The sequence below is a fragment of the Bos mutus genome, chromosome 16 (genome assembly GCF_027580195.1).
Source record: "Bos mutus isolate GX-2022 chromosome 16, NWIPB_WYAK_1.1, whole genome shotgun sequence".
NCBI lineage: Eukaryota > Metazoa > Chordata > Mammalia > Artiodactyla > Bovidae > Bos > Bos mutus.
This window is the reverse complement of record NC_091632.1, coordinates 64819195-64843707: the sequence shown is the minus strand read 5'-3', so window position 1 is coordinate 64843707 and position 24513 is coordinate 64819195. Positions and strand designations below refer to the sequence as shown.

The window sequence follows — 24513 nt, the reverse complement described above, 5'->3', positions numbered from 1 at the left end:
ACTTTTATATAGCAATCTATCTGAGACTTAAATAATTTCTTCTGAATTTGAAGATAGATTTTTAAATATTATTTATAAAATGAATCTAAATACTTTCATTATATATACAGCTATACACGTACACATGTGCACTTAATACGCATTACATGTTTCTCTAATGAAACATTATGGCTCAATGGAATTAAAATTAATTCAGGTGCAGGGAAATACCTAGTCTTTGAGCCTTATCTTTTCAGCCATCCAGTCTCTTGAGAAAGCAAATTTTGCCCAGACACAAAAGAAAAATGTACTATTAAAATGCAATTCAGAAGTGATAAAAAGTGTAAGTGCAGCAGCCGGCTCCCAGCACCCCCTCTGTATACTAAGGGACATTGGGGCCACATTAATTTTTTGTGTGAGTGTTGTCCATCCCGTGTGCAAATTAGCACTGGAAGGACCGTAATCTGTCTTACATGAGAGCTCTTTTCCCAAGGGCATATATAATACATACTTGTGGAATTTTGTATATTCAAAGCTCTGTGTTCTGTTTATTTTTTATCTTAAATAGATGTAGAAGGTATTTTCTTCGGAAAAATATTTAAAAGGAATTTCTTAATAAACATTAAAAAGAAATTGTAGAGAGGTGTGAAACTTTATGCAATAACACATTTCCTAAGCTTATTATTTTTTAAACAAATTCATGAATATAATGGGAGAAATTTCAATTGAATTGGGATTTTTAAAAAGGCCCTTTCCTTGTCTTAATTAAATAAGATAATATATGTGAAAATATCAGCATCTGCCCCAAAATTTGTTTAACCTCAATTTCGTTTTTTCTGTGTCTGAATTTCAAAGTATTTTTCTTGGCAGAATATTTAATTTAGTCATAAATTAAATACTTACTTCCCAGAGCTTGCTTTTTTCCCTCTAAAAGTTTCTTGTATTTAAAACAGGATCTAGCTCTAATATTATTGATACCATATCTCTTTTGATTATATTAATTAAAATTTTCTGATGTTTACTCCTCTTTCCTATATTATATGTTTCTTCTTAGATTATCTCTTATATTTAGATATGAGTTTTTCTTCCATCTTGGTGTTAGTTGCTCAGTCGTGTCTGACTCTTTGTGACCCCATGGACTATAGCCCACTGGGATCCTCTGTCCGTGGGGCTCTCCAGGCAAGAGTACTGGAGTGGGTTGCCATTCCCTTTTCCAGGGGATCTTCCCAACTCAGAGATCAAACCCAGTTCTCCTGCACTGGCAGGCAGATTCTTTACCGTGTGAGCCAATGCCTCATTGAACCATGGAATTCTCCAGGCAAGAATACTGGAATGGGTAGCCACTCCCTTCTCCAAGGAATCTTCCCAACCCGGGGATTGAACCATCTGAGTTACTAGGAAAGCCCTCCATCTTGGTAGTTTCCCCAAATGACAATCCATTTATAAATTCATATTAAAAAGGAAACTCTAACCATCAGATTAAAAGTGTATTTGTGTGTGAGAGTGGCTTATTTGACTGATAGACACTGGGATATGACCTTTTAATTAAGAAATTTCCAAATGTTGATATTTGAAGTTGTTGCACTGGGAACTCTCAGTATCTTTTGAGAAGAAACAGTTAGTCTTCTGAAATCTATTAGTCAAGCTGCCAGGTCACTTCAAGAGGAGCAAGGGAAGAGTTCAGTGAGTAATCTTTGAATTAGAATTCATGTATTCCATTTGGTGCCTCACTCTGGCCTGCCTGTGCCCAGAGCTTTCTGATGTAATATTTCTGAGAATACATTCTTTTTATGAATATATGAACTGGGAGAGAAACCTGGGGGTTTGCATAGGTTTCTCACCTGTTTTCAGCTTTATTCTTCACTCTCACCCATTGCAGTAGCTTCCAGAATCTTCCAGGATTCTGCAGAACTAATGGCATAATTTCTCTTTGGCGTCTTCCTCTTTTGGAACTCGACTTTTCTATCTGCATTCCACCTGCCAAAAATTTGTTAGCATTTTCCTCTTCTGTTTTTTTCTCTTGTGTCCTCTTTCCTATGAACTTATAACTTTTAAAAAAATCCCTTTACTCTTTTTTCAGAAGGTTTTGATGGGGGATTAAACAATTCATCAGGTTACAGTATAAATGTATCATAATCTGAGATGTTCTGTGAGAGTTTAAAATTTTTAGTTTTATGTTGATCAAAATAAAATTAAAACTAATAATGATAATGATGACGGCGGTGATGATAGTGGTGCTGATACTGAGAGCTATGACAATAAGCTACTTCTACTTTTGCAATACCATTATTTATTGAATACTTACATGGTGTTTTCAGCACCATGTAAGTTTTGTGTATATTAAGTTGTTCATTCGTGGCTCAAATGGTAAAGAATCTGCCTGCAATGCAGGAGACCTGGGTTTGATCCCTGTGTCAGGAAGATCCCCTGAAGAAGCGAGTGATGACCCACTCCATGTTCTTTCCTGGAAAAAAATCCCATAGATAGAAGAGCCTGGTGGGCTACAGTTCATGGATTCTCAAACAGTTAGATGTGACTGAGCAGCTAACACTTTCCTTCCAGTTTACTCCATAGCATGAGGGAAAACATAGCAGGGGCAAAGCTAAGATGCAAATATAGGTCTGACTGACTCAGAAGCTTCCTTATCCATACTCTGTACCAAGAATGCCTTTATTATTTGGGTAAGTTAAGATGTGAAGAAAGCCCATTTCAATGAGAGTTGCCAATGGTAGCCATCCTTTACATTTGGGGAATACCATCTTATTAAGGGCATTTTTACTTATGTGATGAGTTTTTAGTTACTTGGCACAATTAATTAATTAACATTTTCTATATTTAGCAAATATTTGAGACCCACAAAATTCTGTAAAATGTTAGTGTCTCCATTTGTGGAATAAGGAATGAAGATCCATAGAAGGTAGTAACAGAAATAGTCAGTGGCCAAGACTGAAGTGAAGACCTGGTTGTTCTGATTCCAAGCCATGTGTTATTTTCCCTAAATTTACGACTTCTTTAAATTCTTTGTTTTTTAGTCAAATGTCTCTACAAATCAAATTAAGACAATTACCTTAATGTTCTTTCAGGTTTTTGCCATTTTCTTCCTATCATAAAAACAAAAAATACGTTCCGACAATGCATTTATCAAGCAAATATGGTCCTGATGCTTATGGAACTCAACATTTCCGAGATGAAAATCCTAAGAGATGGATCTGTAACAAGGTGAGTTGATGCAATATTAAAAAGAAAATAATGTTTCTTTGAAAATGCTAAAAATGGACACTGATTATAGCAAATATACTCTCATTACAACCAACATCTTCATGGTTACAGAATTATTTTTAGCTATTTTATAAGAAGATAGTGCAGCTTAGTGTGTCAGTAAGAGGTTTAAGTTTTTTTGTGGATTTTTTTTGTTGTCGTCTTCTTGTGTTTTATGGTTCGGCCACCCTGTGGTCAATGGCATGGATCATTAGCTTTGGCAAAGCCAATTAGGGTCAAGTCTGAATCTGTGGAATAGAGTTAAGCTAACTCTCAGGCATGGAGATCAGTGCTTCCTTGCTTTCTTTCAACCTTCGTGTATATGTAGATAGGTATTTAGGAAAGAAGGAAGAAGAAAGGAAGGGAAAAAGGAAAGAGGGAGGGTAAGAGGGAAGAAGGAAAGAAGAAAGGGGAGATATATGTGATATCCTATCTATATATATGACATAGAAAAGGAAAAAGCAGATAAATATTTACTTTTGGATTCCAGAATTATAGTTGCTAGCACTTAAATAAAAATTTCTAAAATGGGAAAACCCCTACCTACATGTCTTATACTATAGGAGGCAACAAGGAAAGTTCTTACTGGGTTTTTAACCTATTGTCTAGCAATTAGAAACTCAAACTTACTCATATCAAAATTATACAGATAAAGTGGAGCAGGAAATTATATTCTGGAAAGGGCCTAGAGCTACTGAGTTCCATACACTACCAGGCCTATTGTTTCTATTAGTAGTCTGTCAATGAGGATTTATTCATTTACACACAGTCTCCTACCAAAAGGACTTAAGACACCTTGCTTGTGTGTGTGCATGCCAAGTTGCTTCAGTCATGTCCGACTCTTTGCGACACTATGAACTATAGTCCGCCAGGCTCTTCTGGCCATGGAATTCTCCAGGCAAGAATACTGGAGTGGGTTGCCATGCCCTTCTTCAGGGGATATTCCCAATCCAGGGATCAAACCCATATATCCCGCATTGCAAGTGGATTCTTTACTCCTGAGCCACCAGGAAAGACCCCGAAGGCACCTTATCAAGTGGTAAATACAACATAGGCCATATTCTAGAAATTTAAACAAGGGGAAACAATCTTAGATGAGAAGAGCACCTATGCCCACAAAATAAAGGGGGACTGGGAGGAGGGCATGGCAACTCACTCCAGTATACTTGCCTGGAGAATCCCATGGACAAAACAGCTAGGCGGGCTGCAGTCTATGGAGTTGCAAAGAGTCTCACATGACTGAGCAACTGAGCATGCTTGCACGTGACTATGGTGGTCAGAGACTTAGGAAATACAACCTGTTGGAATCTAAGATGCAGAGAACAAGAGTTGCAGAGGCATCCTTACTGCCCAAGTGAAAGAAACATGTTAGACCTTTAAGGGAAATGAGATCTTTCTTTACCAAATTCTAAGAAAAGTTCTTTTTTAAGGACATTGTAAATAATGGCATTGTCAAAGGGAATTCGTGCTTGGATTCCTTTGGAAGTCGCTTTTTCTTTTGTAGCTACTAAGTCTTTTTTTTTTTTTTTAATGGTCTTCTAGAACACTAAACATTAATTCCATGGCATAAGGAATATGTACAATGAGTAGTTCAATCTGGTCCACTGACTGATAAACCTGAAAGTTGATAACAATATTATTACATAAAAAATCCATAGCAAGACTATGCCAGGCATTTGTTTTTTACCTAATATGCAGCCATTCAGAATATAGGGTAAATATGATTTTTAAACCTTTTAATTTTGTATTTTGAATGTACATAATGTGATCTACAACTCATTTTTCTATTTGACGTGAATTTTATTTTTTGCTGTTTAGCCGTCACCATTCTATTTAATTCAAGGAAATCCTCATTTCATTTCTTTAAAATGTAAATGACTTATCTTAGGACACTGCGCTACTTCAATATAAGAAAAATCCTTGCGCCAGTGTCTCTTTCCTAAAATAATATGGTTCTTTTGGGTTTTATGCCATAGGTTTATTCATATGTTTGACATATTCCAAGACTATGCATTCATCTCACTAGATTAATCAAGTTATAGAGACTCTTGGATATTCACTTAAAAAAAAAAAGTTTATTTTGTTCTTTTGGAGGAATCATTGTTGCCTCTGTATACTTTTAGAAAGTACACATACTTGGAAAGTTAATGACAAATAATCGTTCTTGTAGATCCTGAAAACTAAGAAAGTGTAGAGATTCCTTATGTCTTAATAAATCATTAATCCACTTGCACAAAATCACATAGAAAGATATTAAATGCAAATTTAATTTTATTCCTCATTTCCTTCTTTTCCGCTTCCTCTGATCTCTTAAAATAACCTTATTAGATTGACAAATTATTCCTGTGTAGCCAATAGATTCTACAAAGTACAATGGTAGCCATTCTATTGTTTCTATGAAAATATTTTATGTTTTGACTTGCTGCTCAGTGATCTGCCCAATAAATGATTAAAAGCCCACTGATTTTTCTTTATTTTAGATAAAACTTTGTTTGATTTTGGAGACATGAGACCACAACTTATTGATTATTAGTAGATGAAGGATTGTTGTAGTGAGTTGTCGAGTTCAAAATGTTGAAGAGGGAAAAGACTGGTGTCGTTTTATGCTGCTTCTATTGGAAGATGGACTATTTACAAACATTTAAATACACATAAGATTTAGTTGAATGCATTAGATTTACTGAAATTAAGAAACAAATATATTTGGTTCCTGTTCTCCACTCTTTGCATCATGTTTTAAGTTTGTGTGCCTGGAGAATTTTTTTCTCTTTCGTTTATTTAAGCATGGAGGTTGTAACTGTCAGACCATTTGTTATACAACTAAGATAAAGGGTATACATTGAGAGAAAAGTAAAATGTTTTATTTCTCTAATCATATTCATATTAAATCAGTTAATAAATAGTATTTAATATTTTTGTTTTATTTTCATGTTATTAACATGAACAGTATATAAAGACATCACAAAGTCAGCAGATTAAGAGCAAATAATATAATTTTCCTGACAGTATGAAAATCAATAATGAAGAATAATATATATATATCATTTTTTGAATTTATGGAAATCAATAATAAAGTATACATATCATATAATTTACTCATATTTCTTTTATCTAACTGTAAAATGCTCTAAGTTAACTGTTAGATTCTAGGTCTGTGTCTTAAATGGTCAAACTTTTTTTAAGTTCACCTAAAGACTTTGTCAGAGAAGGCAATGGCACCCCACTCCAGTACTCTTGCCTGGAAAATCCCATGGACGGAAGAGCCTGGTAGGCTGCAGTCCATGGGGTCGCTAAGAGTCGGACACGACTAAGCGACTTCACTTTCACTTTTCACTTTCATGCACTGGAGAAGGCAATGGCAACCCACTCCAGTGTTCTTGCCTGGAGAATCCCAGGGACGGGGAAGCCTGGTGGGCTGCCGTCTATGGGGTTGCACAGAGTCAGACACGACTGAAGCGACTTAGCAGCAGCAGCAAAGACTTTGTATTTATAAATTCTTTGTTGCACTGATCTCAATATCTGAAAGAGAAATGAAATTAAATAAGGAGAATCTATCAGTCACCATTAATTTCATCTATCTGACTAGGTCTAAAAGAGTTGGCCGAGAAAAAATTTTCTACTAAAAACATTCTTTTGATTGTCAAAACATCCGAACATGTTCATATTTACTGAAGCAGAAACGATAGTCTCAGGCCTTTATCTGAATAAGAATGAGTTTCATATGCATTTTGGACAACTGACTATAGGAACCACTTCATGTTTTCCCTTATTTGCAAAATTCAAGAAGAGACTTTTAAGATGGTTCATGTTGACAGAGCTTCTCCTCCCACGCCTTATTATAGGTGAATTACAGCAGTAGATCAGCCCTTTTGTGTTATTTCCACATGCATTTTGGTCCTAAACAGAATTTTTTAAGCTACAAAGCATAAAAATATCTAGTACTCCAAAGAATTAATTTAGAGAGCCTAAGCATATTGCACAGAACATAAAGTTGACCTTTACCGTCGACGGCGTTTGGAATGGAGTGGGATGTGGAACACATCATAGATTTAATGTGGCACGTCGCTGTCTGCAGAAACTTGGGTGGGACTGTGACTGCTTGCCCATGGCACCCGGTGATTGAATCTGCTGTCACCAGCATCCTGATAATAATGAACACCCAGCTCAACGACCGTGATTATGATTATCATAATTGATGTGCAGGAGCAGTGTGTGGGGATCATTACAGCTGAACTGTACATCAGAGAAACAGGCCTCAGTTATGGGTAATTTTACTCTTATGCATTGATTGGGATAAAATATGCCTTTCTCTTTAAACAGACCAGCTTCATATAATTTTAAGAATCTTTCTGTACACGCTGACGGATGATTATGTGTCTGCTGAAAACAGCCCCCGACCGTTGTTTGTTTTGGGTTGTTTCGTTTCATTAGCAAATGTAAACAATTAAATAATTAAGTGTAATTGAGGGAAAATATTTTGCTTAGGAGGATGGTCTTCAATAATCAAATATTCAGTTTAAGTGCTTTTTCTGTCTCTCTGACGATATATCTGGGACTGAACTTCTTCAGCGTTCTCCCTCTGATTATCCTTGTACCTGAATTCCAGAGGTCAGCAACCATCAGGGAAAATATAAGCGTATACAGTTTTTTATTATAAAGTATTGTGCATTTGAATATGCATACATTTTTGCATATACTCTAGTTTATTATGCCTTTAGGAGAGAACCACTATTGTGTTACACTATATTGAAAAATAGTGTTTAACCTATAGAATAGCTTGGATGTGTAGTGTTGAGATGTATAAATTTACACTTCCTTAGCTTTTTCATCAATATTTTGTTTCAGATAGGTTTGTTACATTGTGTGGAAATTTTCAGTTATAGTTTTAAAAATGAGTTCAAGAGTTTCTAATTTTAATTTTAATTCATGAATAAATATGATATTAATATATGCAGTGATGTTTCCAAGATTTTCAGTAGATTAGAACTGACCATATTAGTCTTTAATTATTAACCCAAGTGGGCTTCCGTGGTGACTCAGCAGTAAAGAATCTGCCTGCCAATGAAGGAGATGTGGGTTCAGTCCCTGGGTTGGGAAGATCCTCTGGAGGAGGGCATGGCAACCCACTCTAGTATTCTTGCCTGGAAAATTCCATGAATAGAGGAGCCTGTCAGGCTACAGTCCATGGCGTCGAAAAGAGCCAAACACGACTTAGCGATTAAACACATCAACCTAAGTACTCAGTTTGTGTTTGAGTCTAAAATAATACCTTTTAGTGATGAGCAAACGTAATGTAACACATTTTTATAAGAACCATGGTAAATGGTTTTTTTAAAAATTTTATTTTGTGACAATAAAATAAAATTGTCACAAAGAGATTGAGAGATCACTCCATTAGATTAATAACTGTACAGCCCAAGAGCGACTATGGCAAACGTTTCCTTCTGAGGTCTGTAATGTTTACATCACCCTGGGTAAGATGCTTGCCCTAGATGTGCAGCTGTGCCCTATGCTGTAGGGCACCATCTTTGTTTGACACCTAGAGGAGTTGCGGCTTGCCTATGTATTTTCTTTCTGAAAGTTTTTAATCTCAATGTGATTCCTGAACTTAATTATTTACTTTTTTCTACTCAACTCAGATCCAAGGGTGAGATGGTTATATATGCTCAAAGTCTCCCTAATAGGATCTTTTTCTTTTTCTACTTCATCTACTGAAAATATTATTTTTCAGGAATGCTGGATTTTATACCTTGTTCTCTGGTCTAACCTCTTGCTGTACCCAAAGCCCAGATGTCTGTTTCTTGACCATGTGCCATACTGTGCCCAGACTCTGGAACTCTATGGATGTGTGTATACCATGTGACAGAAGCTGCCTATCATGCTCACTGGAATGCACTTTCTTGTCAGTTCTTTCTTCCAAGGAATCCCCTTGATCTTTCCCCAGGTCATTTATGCATTAAAAAGATCTTAACATCTTTTATCTAGAATTTTTAGGTCACAGACCCTGAAACCTCCAGTTTTCTGAAAGTACCGATACTTTATCTCAAATATTGGAAATATTTTTGCTAGATATAATAACAAATGGTTAATTCTGTGGAATTATTATAAAAGGGATTGGTTCTATTATTATGTACTTCATTTAGTTAGCTTTTAATTTGCTGTGAAATATTTGCAGAATCTTTATTATTTTATATTAACTCTGTTCTTTAATGCACCAAACTTTTGTACATTATATATATGTTTTATTCTGTTGAATTTTAATTTTTTTGGCTTTTATTTTTTAAAGTTGTAGTTGATGTACAGTATTATATAAGTTACAAGTGTACAGCATAGTGACTCACAATTTTTAAAGGTTGTGCTCTATTTACAATTATTGTAGAATATTGGCTATTTTTCCTGTGTTGTACAGTATAACTTTATAGCTTATTTTATACATAATAGTTTGTACATTTAAAAAATATCTTTATTATGTGTCAAGATGATACAGAATACCAGAATATTATTTATAAAATAATGAATTAGTGAAATCTTTACCTGGCTTAGAGAGAAGACATTCCTGTTATTTAGAAGTCTTGTGTGTTACTTCAATGATTCCATCTTTTCTGTTTCCAACGAGAGAGATCTGCTATCCTGAATTGTAAATACTTCCTTTGCTTTTATGCTTTTATTACATATTTGTATTCCTGAGCAATAGCTAGTTTTGCATATCTTAGGCATTTTATATAAATGTATTTGTATAAATGTGTAAATCAAATCACACGTATTTTTCAAACGGCTTTCTATACCTCACACTTACTGTGTATGCATGCATGCATGCTAAGTCGCTTCAGTTGTGTCCGATTCTTTGTGACGCTATGGACTGTAGAAGGTTTCTCTGTCCATGGGATTCTCCAAACAAGAATATTGGAGTGGGTGGCCATGCCCTCCTCCAGGGAATCTTCTCTACCCAGGGATCGAACCCATGTCTTATGTCCCCTGCATTAGCAGGTGGGTTCTTTACAACTAGCACCACTTGGTAAGCTCTCTTACCATGTATAGTGAAAGTGAAAGTGAAAGTCGCTCAGTCGTGTCCGACTCTTTGCAACCTCATGGACTATACAGACCGTGGAATTCTCCAGGCCAGAATACTGGAGTGGGTAGCTTTTACCTTCTTCAGGGCATCTTCCCAACCCAAGGATCAAACCCAGGTCTCCCGCCTCGCAGCGGACTCTTTACCAGCTGAGCCACCAGGGAAGCCCTTTACTTGCATTTAATTTTTTCCACTGTTGTAAAGTATTCCACACGTGAGTTGCCACAATTTATCCATTTTATTGGAGAAAAATATGCATTATTTGCAGCTGCTCTAATCAACCATTTTGATGTGACTATTATGTTGATTCCTTTATAAATCTCCTGGTTCACATGAGAGAAACGTATTACTGATTATAGGATATATATTGAATACATTTTTAAATTTGTTCCATAAGATTATATTTTACAAAGAACTATTCAGATTTAGTTCACAACAGTGATACTACAGTAGTCCTTCCATTATTTATTATTGTCAACCTTAAGATTTTTTGCCGATTGGATAGATGCGATGTTACGTTTTAGCTAGCATGTCCTTGATTTTAATGAAGTTGAACTTTCTTCTCCGAGAGCACACACCTTTCAGTAGAAGTTGTAGTTTTCTCACGTGGATTCTACACATTTATTATTAGACTTATTCCTAAGAAACTTATATTTTATTGTGATTGTGAAAAGCTCTTTTTTTCCCCATTCATTTTCTAACACTCTCTTGTTGTCATACAGCCTTTTGTGTTCTTCATATGTACTTTGGTTACTATGTTAGTCCGCTCAGGTTGCCATAACAAAATACCACAGACCGGGTGGGTTGTATTTGTTTTTTCACAATCCAGAGGCCCGGAAGTCCAAGATCAAAGTGCTCTCGGGGCTGGTTTCTGGTGAGGCCTCGCTTGCTGGCTCTCCTCCCCTAGTGTCCTCACGGCATCTTCTGTGTGTACCCAGGGAGCAAGAGTGCTGTGGTTGGTGTCCTCCCTCTTCAAATAAAGACACCAGCTCTATCCGATTATCCTGGTGTCAGAGTTTCTAGTTTCAAATGACTGCTTATGTGCCTGATTTTGAGCAGTTTATTTAAATTCCCTGTATCTGAGTTTTCTCATCTTTGGAAAGTGGACTATTTTACCTTCCTTACACTGTTATGATGCCTGAATTAGGAAATCATATTAATTATGTAGAAGGATACCCAACAAAGTAAATACTGTACATTTAGCTGTTATTGTATTGATCTTTTAAATTTTCTATTTCATTAATGTATTTTGACCACATATGATGATCTTCTAAATCTCTAATACTCTCTGTATCATTTAAAATTTAACCATTATTGGCCCTATTTTCACACATTGACATTATAGTAAAAGCTATAAGCGTAGCTCATTTTATTGTACTTTGCCACATCACACTTCTTGGATACTGCATTTTTTAAAAAAACAAATTGAAGGCTTGTGGCAACCTTTGTTGAACAAGTTTATCAGCTCCATTTTTTCCAGCAGCATTTTCTCACTTCATGTTTCTGTGTCACATTTTGGTAAATATTACCATATTTCAAACTTTAGTATTATTATTACTATATATTTATGGTTATTCTATGATGAGTGATTTTTGATGTTACTATTTTATTGTTTGGGGGCACCAGAAACCATGCTAATGTGAGACAATGAACTTAATTGATAAATGTTGTGTGTGTTCTGACTGCTCCACTGACTGGTCATTCCCCTATTTCTCTCCCTGTCCTCTGGCATCCTTATTCCTTGAGACACAAAAATATTGGAATCAAGTCAATTAATAACCTTATAATAGTCTCTAAATGTTCTAAAGGAAGAATCATACGTTTCTCACTTTAAATCAAAAGCAAGCCATATGATTATCTCAATAGATGCAGAGAAAGCCTTTGACAAAATTCAACATCCATTTATGATAAAAACTCTCCAGAAAGCAGGAATAGAAGGAACATACCTCAACATAATAAAAGCTATATATGACAAACCCACAGCAAACATTATCCTCAATGGTGAAAAATTGAAAGCATTTCCTCTAAAGTCAGGAACAAGACAAGGGTGCCCACTTTCACCATTACTATTCAACATAGTTTTGGAAGTTTTGGCCACAGCAATCAGAGCAGAAAAAGAAATAAAAGGAATCCAAATTGGAAAAGAAGAAGTAAAACTCTCACTATTTGCAGATGACATGATCCTCTACATAGAAAACCCTAAAGATTCCACCAGAAAATTACTAGAACTAATCAATGATTATAGTAAAGTTACAGGATATAAAATCAACACACAGAAATCCCTTGCATTCCTATACACTAATAATGAGAAAACAGAAAGAGAAATTAAGGAAACAATTCCAAAAAAAAAAAAAGGAAAAAATTCCATTCACCATTGCAACGGAAAGAATAAAATACTTAGGAATATATCTACCTAAAGAAACTAAAGACCTATATATAGAAAACTATAAAACACTGGTGAAAGAAATCAAAGAGGACACTAATAGATGGAGAAATATACCATGTTCATGGATTGGAAGAATCAATATAGTGAAAATGAGTATACTACCCAAAGCAATTTATAGATTCAACACAATCCCTATCAAGCTACCAACAGTATTCTTCACAGAGCTAGAACAAATAATTTCACAATTTGTATGGAAATACAAAAAAACCTCGAATAGCCAAAGCGATCTTGAGAAAGAAGAATGGAACTGGAGGAATCAACCTACCTGACTTCAGGCTCTACTACAAAGCCAAAGTTATCAAGACAGTATGGTACTGGCACAAAGACAGAAATATTGATCAATGGAATAAAATAGAAAGCCCAGAGATAAATCCACGCACATATGGACACCTTATCTTTGACAAAGGAGGCAAGAATATACAATGGATTAAAGACAATTTCTTTAACAAGTGGTGCTGGGAAATCTGGTCAACCACTTGTAAAAGAATGAAACTAGACCACTTTCTAACACCATACACAAAAATAAACTCAAAATGGATTAAAGATCTAAACGTAAGACCAGAAACTATAAAACTCCTAGAGGAGAACATAGGCAAAACACTCTCCGACATACATCACAGCAGGATCCTCTATGACCCACCTCCCAGAATATTGGAAATAAAAGCAAAAATAAACAAATGGGACCTAATTAACCTTAAAAGCTTCTGCACATCAAAGGAAACTATTAGCAAGGTGAAAAGGCAGCCTTCAGAATAGGAGAAAATAATAGCAAATGAAGCAACTGACAAACAACTAATCTCAAAAATATACAAGCAACTCCTACAGCTCAACTCCAGAAAAATAAATGACCCAGTCAAAAAATGGGCCAAAGAACTAAATAGACATTTCTCCAAAGAAGACATACAGATGGCTAACAAACACATGAAAAGATGCTCAACATCACTCATTATCAGAGAAATGCAAATCAAAACCACTATGAGGTACCATTTCACACCAGTCAGAATGGCTGCGATCCAAAAGTCTACAAATAATAAATGCTGGAGAGGGTGTGGAGAAAAGGGAACCCTCTTACACTGTTGGTGGGAATGCAAACTAGTACAGCCACTATGGAGAACAGTGTGGAGATTCCTTAAAACACTGGAAATAGAACTGCCTTATGATCCAGCAATCCCACTGCTGGGCATACACACTGAGGAAACCAGAAGGGAAAGAGACACGTGTACCCCAATGTTCATTGCAGCACTGTTTATAATAGCCAGGACATGGAAGCAACCTAGATGTCCATCAGCAGACGAATGGATAAGAAAACTGTGGTACATATACACAATGGAGTATTACTCAGCCATTAAAAAGAATACATTTGAATCAGTTCTAATGAGGTGGATGAAACTGGAGCCTATTATACAGAGTAAAGTAAGCCAGAAGGAAAAACATAAATACAGTATACTAACGCATATATATGGAATTTAGAAAGATGGTAACAATAACCCTGTGTAGGAGACAGCAAAAGAGACACTGATGTATAGATCAGTCTTATGGACTCTGTGGGAGAGGGAGAGGGTGGGAAGATTTGGGAGAATGGCATTGAAACAAGTAAAATATCATGTAAGAAACGAGTTGCCAGTCCAGGTTCGATGCACGATACTGGATGCTTGGGGCTAGTGCACTGGGACGATCCAGAGGGATGGTATGGGGAGGGAGGAAGGAGGAGGGTTCAGGATGGGGAACACATGTATACCTGTGGCGGATTCATTTTGATATTTGGCAAAACTAATACAATTATGTAAAGTTTAAAAATAAAATAAAATTAGAAGAAAAAAAAAAAGCAAGAAATGGTTAAGCTTAATGAGGAAAGCATGTCTAAAGCCAAGATAGGCTGAAACCTAGGCCTCGTGAACCAGTTAGCCAAGCTGTGAATGCAGAGGAAAAGGTCTCGAAAGAAATTAAAAGTGCTGCTCTAGTTCATATAGAAACAGCCTTATGGCCTATAAGGAGAATGTTTTACTAATCTGGATAGAGGGTCAAACTGCCACAACATTCCCTTAAGCCAAAGCCTAATCCAGAGCAATCTCCTAACTCTCTTCAGTTCTTTGAAGGCTGAGAGAGGTGAGAAAGCTGCAGAAGAAAAGTTTGTAGGTAGCAGAGACTGGTTCATGAAGTCTAAAGAAAGAAGCCATATCCATAACATAAAACTGCAAGGTGAAGCTGCCAAGTGCTAATGTATTAACAGAAGCTGCAGCAAGTTGTCAAGAAGATCTTGCTACACTAAGCAACAAAATTTCAGTGTAAGTAAGACAGACTTATAGTGGAAGAAAATGCCATCAGGGACTTTCATAGCTTGAAAGGAGAAGTCACTGCCTGTTTCGGAGTTTCAAAGGTCAGGTAGACTCTCTTGTTAGGTGCTAATGCAGTTGGTGACTGAGTTGAAGCCAGTGCTCGTTTATCAGTCTGAAAATCCCAGGACCATTAAGAGTTATGCGAAGTCTACTCGGCCTGTGCTCTGCAGATGGAACAGCAAAGCCTGGTTGACAGCACATCTGTTTATAGCATGGTTTACTGAGTAGTTTAAGCCCACTCTTGAGGCCTACTGCTCCGAAAAAAAATTTCCTTTCAAAATATGGCTGCTCATTGAAACATAGAGACATGCTTTACTCATCACTTTGTATGTCACCCAAACTCTAATAACCAGAGGATTCATTGGAAGTAGTTTTTCCTGTCTCATATGATCATAAATTTATCCATTGAGAAAGAAAATCAAATCCTGGTAATGCTCTTTTCATATCCAATGGTGGAATTTTTTCTTTGAAAATCAGTAGTGGTTTTATTTTGAAAAAAGTCTTATTGTTTTGTAGTGGTTGGAAGGGGTTTAGTTGGCAGTGGCGAGTTGAGGGTGGTTATACAGGGGGATTGGAAACCAAATTACTTGGACCTTTCTTGGCTGAAATATGATATGGTCAACACAGAGGAGCCCCCAAGAAGTTTCCATGTTGTGACTGTACTCCATGGGATGATGAGAAATAAATGTTAAAAGTATATTGAAAAAAAGAATTACTGCTAATTGACAACATACCTGGTCATATAAAAGATCTGACAGAAATGTACAATGAGATTAATATCATTTTCATGCCTGCTAACACAACATTCATTCTGCAGCCCATGAACTGAGTAGTTTTGACTTTCAAGTTCTATTATTTGGGAAATACATTTTGTATGGTATCACTGCCATAGATAGTGATTCCTCTGATGGATCTGCACAATGTCAATTGAAAACATTCTGGAAAGGATTCATCATTCTAGGAGCCATTAAGAACATTTGTGACTCATAGGAAGAAGTTTAAATATCAACATTAACAGGAATTTGGCAAAAATTGATTCCAGCTCTTGTGGATACCTTTGACGGGTTCAAGACTTCAGTGGAGGAAGTCACTTCAGGTAGCAAGAGAACAAGCCTTAGAAGTGGAGCCTGAAGAAGTGGAGCCTGAAGACTGAATTGCTGCCATCTCTTGATAAAACTTGAATGAATAAGGAGTTTCCTCTAAGGGCTGAGTAAAGAAAGTGGTTTCTTGAGATGAGAACTACTCCTGATGAAGGTGGTATGTAGAATTATTGAAATGACTAAGGATGTATCAATAGAATGTGACATCAACTTAGTTGATAAAGCAGTAGCAGGGTTTGAAGGTATTATCTCCAATTTTGAAAGAAGTGCTACTGTGGGCAAGATGCTATCCAACAGCTCAGGGATAGTATCAATGCTCAGGGAACTCTACTCAGTGTTCTGTGCTGAGTGAAATGGGAAGGAAATCCAAAAAAGAGGGGATATATGTATAACTGATTCACTTTTCTGTACAGTAGAAACTAACACGACATTGTAAAGCAACTGTACTCCAATAAAAATTAGTTAAAAGAAAGTGAAAGTTGCTTCAGTTGTGTCTGACTCTGTACAGTCCATGGAATTCTCCAGGCCAGAATACTGGAGTGGGCAGCCGTTTCCTTCTCCAGGGATCTTCCCAACCCAGGAATCAAGCCAGGATCTCCTGCATTGCAGGTGGATTCTTTACCAGCTGAGCTACCAGGGAATCCCAAGAGAAGAAAGTAATAGTAAACTAACATTAATAAATCGGCTGAGTCCTAGATAATTAAAAGATTAATTTGTTTTTATTAATTTAAATATATTTCCTATACTACGCCTTAATATTATACAAATTAAACATTGAAGTTTATCAACCATCTAACTTGTGTTACACTAAGACAAATATGTGAAAGCTTGCCATCAAGATGATTTTAAACGTACAGATAACATTTTATAGTCTTTTGTATCTTTGAATTGACTTTATAGCACTATAAAATAGTATTTTGAAAAAATTTTGGTAAATTTCCAAGTTGGTGCTTAAAAAATGTCTTTAAGTCTTATAAAATGGCAAAGGGAACCAACAACAACACATACCACAAAAATAAAGGAGAAGTCAAATACTTCTCTTAATTGTGTGTTTCCTTATCACTACATATCACTTATGTAATGTGTGCCAAGGAGTGCATGGAACTCTACTCGTGAATTTCACAGACCAGATATCCTGCTTGAGAATTCATTTGAAGAAATTGTTCCATTGTGAAAATTATTGTTGGGGATTTAATTTCTCTTAACATACTTAACTGCATATTTTCCAAATTATACCTAAATGCAATATATTTTCTCCTAAAAGCATTCTTCATGGGGTTATTTAAACATTCATATTTATCCTAACAAGATGCTGGAAACCATACTCCCAGACTGCTTTTGAGAGGGCTACAGTTTGTAAATTCTATTATAGAAGTGCCAGATTGATATTTGCATCGTTAACTCTGGATTAATTTGTGAGTTACTTTTTAGGTGGTTATGATGAGATTGTAAACTATTAGGGAAAATTTTACCTCTGTTAGCATGTTAACATATTAACAACCAAAATTTCAGATGACTAAAAAGTGATAACTTGATAATCTGGGCAGCAACTGACTTTAAGGAAAAAAGACTCTGAGGTACAAAAGTAGTGAAAATATTTCACATGATGGTTGTAAAGATACAAGTGTTAACGTTAACTTTTTTATTATATCTATTCCAAGAGCTATTTGCAAAGATTTTGCTCACAAAAATTGGAATATTTAATAAAACATAATTTTCCTCCTCTGTAATCCCTCAATTGGAAAATGTAGTCCCTTGATGATGATCTAGGGTTTTGAAGAATAAATGGATTTTAAAGAGAAAATTAGATGGTACTTATTATGTTGTCTAACTAGCAATGCATTGTCATTTGTCTGTTGTATTATAAATGGCTTGCTCTCTCTATTTTCCTCATTTAATCATGTAACTTGTCTGTAAGCAGCATTAGAGGGAAAAAATGTTGCTGTATTACTTTCTCAGTTGTTTTCTCTGCTTATCCAAAGAGAACTCACACTTATTATAGCTAGTGCAGACCTCTTCATCTTCTCCCTGACACCTGGTTTCTTTTAAATTCCTTTCACCCAGGCAGTCACTCAACTTTTGCCAAATAATGGGGAGACTTCCCAGTTTTCTCCCTCTCTTCCTTAGGAAAGATTTTCCCCAATGACATTGCCTCTCCCAAGTGAAGTTATGTATGACTGGCAAGTTTAGTATTTTAAGAATTAAGCCATGATATAAAAATTACATCCTAGTCCAAAATTTTCTTATGGTAAATAAAATACAATTTTTATGTATATAGTCAGTGTTTTATTTGTTTTATTATATCTTCTTTCTGAATGTGTTTTTGTTATTTGTCATGAGAAGACTGGATTGGAAGGGTGTCTGTGCAAGTCTCTTTGAGGCTCACTAACCTAATGCCATGTTGGCATTTCTTATAGAAATAATGAAGAGCACTAGCATTCACTGTTTATGTGTTTCCTTCACTTTATATCGTGTATATAATATGTTAAGAAAATGACTTCCGTTTTGTCAGCATACTCCATAGAAACTCATTTATATTGTGAAAGCTTATAAACCATGAAAAATTTGAAGTATTTTTTTCAGAATTCTATTTTTTTAAAAAAGTATTTGAAGTTGTACTTCTTTGAAGCTATGCCTTGATTCTTGAGACACTGCATATTGTTTTTCTAATTGAATTCAGAAATTTCTGTCATTTATGTTTTGATACCAAATAAATAGTGTGTGAGGGTGGAAGCAATCTAATCTGCAAGCATGAATATATTTTCCAGTACTAATAGCATAATTAAGTGTTCAAAATGCTATATGTAAAATTTTAGTGTACTTAGTTTTGAAAGTAAGTTTCCATGTTCATGGCATGTATTACTTAAAATTCAAAATAAAAATTCTAAAAATACCCCAGAAAAAGATGTTGAGAAAATATATTAGGTATTTTGGTAGCTAACACATATACTTTTGCTTTTTATCCCCAAACATTACTGATAACATTTCCCATGCTTCAACTTTCTAACTCTCATGTTACCTAGCTACAATAGATGTAAATGCCCCAAATAACAAAGGATCTGAAGTTGCAGGAATTTGTCAGATTGGAATATTTTCAGATATCAAATGTTAAGTATTTGGTGTTCTATGAAGAAAATCATCTCAGAATGTAACTACTCTATTCATATAAATGTAGGACTTAGTAGCATTAAAATAATCAGTGTTAGATTGAAGGGTTTATTTTTGATGATTGCTAACATAAAAATAAAGTGCATTTTCCAGAAAGCTTCTTTGTATTTGTAGGGTGCAGTATAGCTTAAAATACTGCCCTTGTAAAATCTATTATTAGAAAACAAAGAAAGATGCTCTTTTTCAAATATCTCCTATCTTTTATGTATGTGTAAACAAAATTTATACATGTTTAAATTCTGGTAGATAAATAACTATTTTCATCATTATCATATATTATGAACATAGGGGATGACACTATATTTGTTTTTATTTTACTTTATTTACTTATTTATTTTTAAAGTTATAGTCAAAGAGTTAGCTACCTTAAGAACACATTAACTGAAGTGTGTCTGCAGCATGTACTCAAGGTCTGTCTTTACCCTGGTGAGCTCACTAGTTCTTTTCTTCATAACTGTGAACACACACCCACATTCAGGAAAGGCATCATTAGATGAGATGGGAAAGGGAAATACATGAAGAACCAGCTGTCTTGTATTGAAACTTACATATAATGATGTTCTATGCCACGATGGTTTTCTCTATGGAAGTATAATTAACAAGAATAATGCAAGGCAAAGAATCCATTACAAGTGTATGTTACATGATTGTCGACTTGGCCATTTCTGCTCAAGTCCTGATTACCTACACTCCAAAGATGACTAATGTAAGTCAAGTCACTATCTTTTTCCCCACTGAATCATTTGGTTTTATTTTCATTTGTAAGAAATAATTTTGCTGATCTCATATCTTGTACTTATTTTATGTGGGAAGTTTGATTTAAAATATAGAGTGGGATTTTGTAGTTTTTGGTCTTACATTTAACTGTTTAATCCATTCTGTATTTTTGTATATGGTGTGAGATACAAGTGTTATTCTTTCACATGTAGCTGTCCAATTTTGCCAACACCATTAATTGAAGAGGCTCTCTTTTCCCCATTGCATATTCTTTTTTTCTTTGTCATAGATTAATTTACCATATGAGCATGGCTTATTTGTGAATTCTCTATTCTCTATATCTATATGTCTCCTTTTGTGACAATAACATACTGTTCTGATTACTATAGCCTTCAGTATAGAAGTCAGGAAGTGTGATACCTCCAGTTTTGTTCTTTCTCAAGATTGCTTTGGCTACTCAGGGTCTTTTGTGTTTCCATGCAAAATTTTAAATTATTTGTTCTAGTTCTTTGAAAAATGCCTTTTCTGGACAAGGAAATAGCAATCCACTCCAGTACTATTGCCTGGAAAATCCCATGGACAGAGGAGCCTGATAGGCTACAGTCCATGGGGTCGCAAAGAGTCGGACACGACTGAGCGACTTCACTTTCACTTTCACTTTGGTATTTTGATGGAGGTTGCATTGAATCTGTCAATTACTTTGGGTAGTATGACCATTTGAACAGTAATAATTCTTCCAGTCCATGAGCACAGTATATCTTTTCACTTGTTTGTGTTGTCTTCAATATCTTTTATCAGTGTATTACAGTTTTCAGAGTGCAAGTTTCTTACCATTTTGGTTAGATTTATTCTCAATATTTTATTCTTTTTCATGTAATTGTAAGTGGAATTATTTTCTTAATTTCTCTGAAAGTTTGTTATTACTGTATAGAAATGCATGATTTCTGTTTATTAATTTTGTGTTATGAAACTTTATTGAATTCATTTATTAGTTCTATTAGTACTTTGGTAGCATTTTCACAATTTTCTGTATGTAGTATCATGTCACCTGAAAACACTGAAAGTTTTACTTCTTTCTTTCTAATTTGGGTTTCCTCTATTTCTTTTTCTTCTCTGATTGCTATGGCTTATGTTAAATAAAGGAACTTCTTTTGATATGATCATATGATTTTTACTCTTCAATTTGTTGGTATAATGTATCACATTGATTGAATTGTGAATATTGAATCATCCATGCATCCCTGGGATAAATCCTACCTGAGCATGGCATATGATCCTTTTAATGTATGCTTTTTGTGGTAAAGCATCTGCCCACAATGGGGGAGACCTGGGTTCAATCCCTGGGTCAGGAAGATCTCCTGGAGAAGGAAATGGCTACCCACTCCAGTATTCTTGCCTGGGAAATCCCATGGACGGAGGAACCTGGTGGGCTACAGTCCATGGGGTCACAAAGAGTTGGAGGACACGATGGAACGACTTCACTTTTGTACAGTCTCAGCCACATTTTTTGGATCTGTTTCCTCAAACAAAGGAAACAAATGAAAAGGTAAGCAAATGGCACTACATCAAATTAAAAAAGTTTTTGCACAGGGAAGGAAATTATCAACCAAACAAAAAGGCAGCCTACTGAATGGGAGAAGATATTTGCAAATGATATATCCAGTAAGGGATTAGTATCCAAAATATACAAAGAACACATACAACTCAACATCAGAAAAACAATCTGATTTAAAATTGGGCAGAGGACCTTAATAGATATTTTTCCAAAGAGAACATATAGATGGCCAACAGACACATGAGATGCTCACTAATCATCAGGGAAATGACTTGAAAATTAAAATCACACTGAGATACCACCTCACACCTGGCAGAATGACTGTCATCAACAGGATAACAAATAACAAGTGTTGGTGAGAACTTGGAGAAAAGAGAACCCTGGTGGGCTTGTAAATTGGTGCAATCACTATGGAAATTTGTTTTTAATTCAAAAAATCAAAAATAAAACTGCCATATTAATCCAGGGCAAAACAGGTGAAGGGGATTAAGAAATAAAAACCTCCAGTTATAAAATAAATAAGCCACAGAGACATAATGTATCATAAGGAATATGCTCGATAATATTGTAGTAACTTTGTATGCGGACAGGTGGTTAGTAGACTTATCACAGTGATTATTTAATAATTTATCTAAATGTCAAATTGCTATGTAGTACATCTGAAACTAACATAATACTGCACATCATCTATGTTTCTATAAAAAATAAATATAGAGTAGCAAAGCAGGTTTTTAGTTTAATTCTGGAGACTCCTACGTTATTCAGAAATGATATTAAGTCTTCAAACTAATATCGGTACCCTTTTTGATCTCTGACTCCAGAGAATCTAATTGAAGCTATGGACCTTCTCTCCAGAAGAAAGTACAAATATACAGTGTACACAACACTTGCATGCCATCATTTTGTTTCATTGAAAACTAATTTCCTTCACAGAATAAGTGAAACTAAAGTTTTGTTTACAACTATTACTCTCAAATGTGTATTTTATAAAAATGTGGAAATGAACATAAAATTTTCAAGTAAAGAAATGAAATTTTATAGAAGTAAATTTCAATAAAAACACTACTATATTTTTATTAACACGAGTTAAAACATTGAAATGTTTGGGTAGACTTTTAGTATGGCAATGCTTTTATCTTTGAAATTAATTTGATTTAAACTTTTTGTTCTAATGGCAACAAATGTTAAAAATAATTTACCTAGGTATATGTAGCAAATGGGATCAGAATGCTAATAATTTGCTCTGTCAGACAACAAAGGTTGAAGTAAAAGAATATGGAAACTTTTCTAAGAATCTATAGAGATTCTAGAGATTGAACTCATGTCATTTCAGCTCCTTTGTCCTTCAGCCATTGATGCTGTGTCTTTTGGAGTCTGCCTTATTGACATACTCTGCGACAACCAAAAGCCATGGATACATGTGTCATTTTAGGGACACTGAAGCAGAAGTGAACTTCAACAGAAATTTGTATTGTTTATGGGTATTCAGAGATTTCTCCCTATACAGAAATAAATTGTCATTTTCCACTTCAGCCTGCAAAAGTACTTCATCTGGAATTAGAGAGTAGGCGTAATTATCTTCCTTTAATCTTATTTTCCAGAGAAAATGCATGTTGTAAAGAAGCCATGACTTTCCAGCACCATACATACTATGGCAGTAGTGTGTTGAAAAATAATAATAATTCAATTACCTAAGTAATTACAAACCTACTGTATTCCTTATCATATTGCTCTAACCAGGGCTTCCTATTTCTCTCAGATGTTTTGAAGCATCTACTTAAAGTTGACTCCTTATCTTCAGGACACTTTATTTTCTATCCTGTTTGTATTTTCTCATGAAAATTCTCTGAAGTTGACTACTGTAAAGGAGTATAGATGCCTCCATTTCCAGATTTGGAGGTAGCATCTTTGGCAGTAATTCATGCTCTTGTAGGAAGTGATCTAGGGATACATGGAACTCTTTTCATCAAATAGTAAAATGAGATATGTTTCCAAAGATTGCAGATAGAGTACCCAATCATGAAGCTTTACATTTCCCTTCCAATTGAACTTATGCTCAACAAAAGAAATGTTAATCATCTTGATGACAGGAAGCAGTCTACCTGGTTTCTGAAAAGGACTCACAGAAGTTTTTCTGTCATTATGTAGGAACATACTAGATCAGAGTCATCAGTTGATTGCTCTCAGAAACATCTTGTGTCACGCAAAGGAAATGTTGCCTCGGTGGTTTACTCTGTGACTTGTTAGAAAATAACTCAACTATTTGGGAGAGGATGAAGTATTTCTTTTCTTTTATGTTCTAAGGCGTAAATCAACAGCGCTTATTCTCATGCTACATGACTTCTCCCCTGTACTATGTGGCTTCATGTGTGCATTAGGAGATGATTCCAGGCAGAGTCTTTGGATGGAGCCAATGACAGTTTGGTTAATTTCTAACTTCTCAAATCAAGCCAATTTTGTGACAAAGAGCCCCATTCTCTGAAGTACTTTCACAAACAGCAGAAGTGCTCAGCTGTATTTACTTCATGTTTCTAATGGTGACAACTTCACTGCTCTAGAGGTTGTGGATTTACTGTGCTGTTTTATATTCTAAACCTCGAGACTCTGTCTCTTTATGGTACGATATTACAATGAATGCTTCAACACAATTTTGAATATTATGTATAACTACAGGTGTTATTTTGGGTATATCCTCTATTGTTTAAAAATTAAATCAAGTCTAAATAATAGAGATTTAGAATTATGGAAGTAAAAGCTTCTCCACACTGCAATATCCAAAAAGAAATAATCTTTGTAATAGCTTTTGAGTAGCAAATGGCTTGGCAGACTCGACTGAGATTAGTTTCCTTATGGTTTTTGTGACTGTTTAGAGCTACTAAATTTAG

The 24513-nt window shown here is 35.2% G+C and overlaps 1 protein-coding gene across 6 annotated transcripts in view; it reads left to right on the top strand.

The window, feature by feature from the left end:
* Positions 1-24513, top strand: part of SPATA17 (spermatogenesis associated 17) — a 251553-nt gene that overhangs the window by 183323 nt on the left and 43717 nt on the right. For all 6 annotated transcript variants that reach the window (XM_070384497.1, XM_070384501.1, XM_070384499.1 and 3 more), the window contains exon 9: positions 3063-3198. In XM_070384497.1, coding sequence (XP_070240598.1) covers positions 3063-3198 — 136 coding nt within the window. The remainder of the gene's footprint in view (positions 1-3062; positions 3199-24513) is intronic.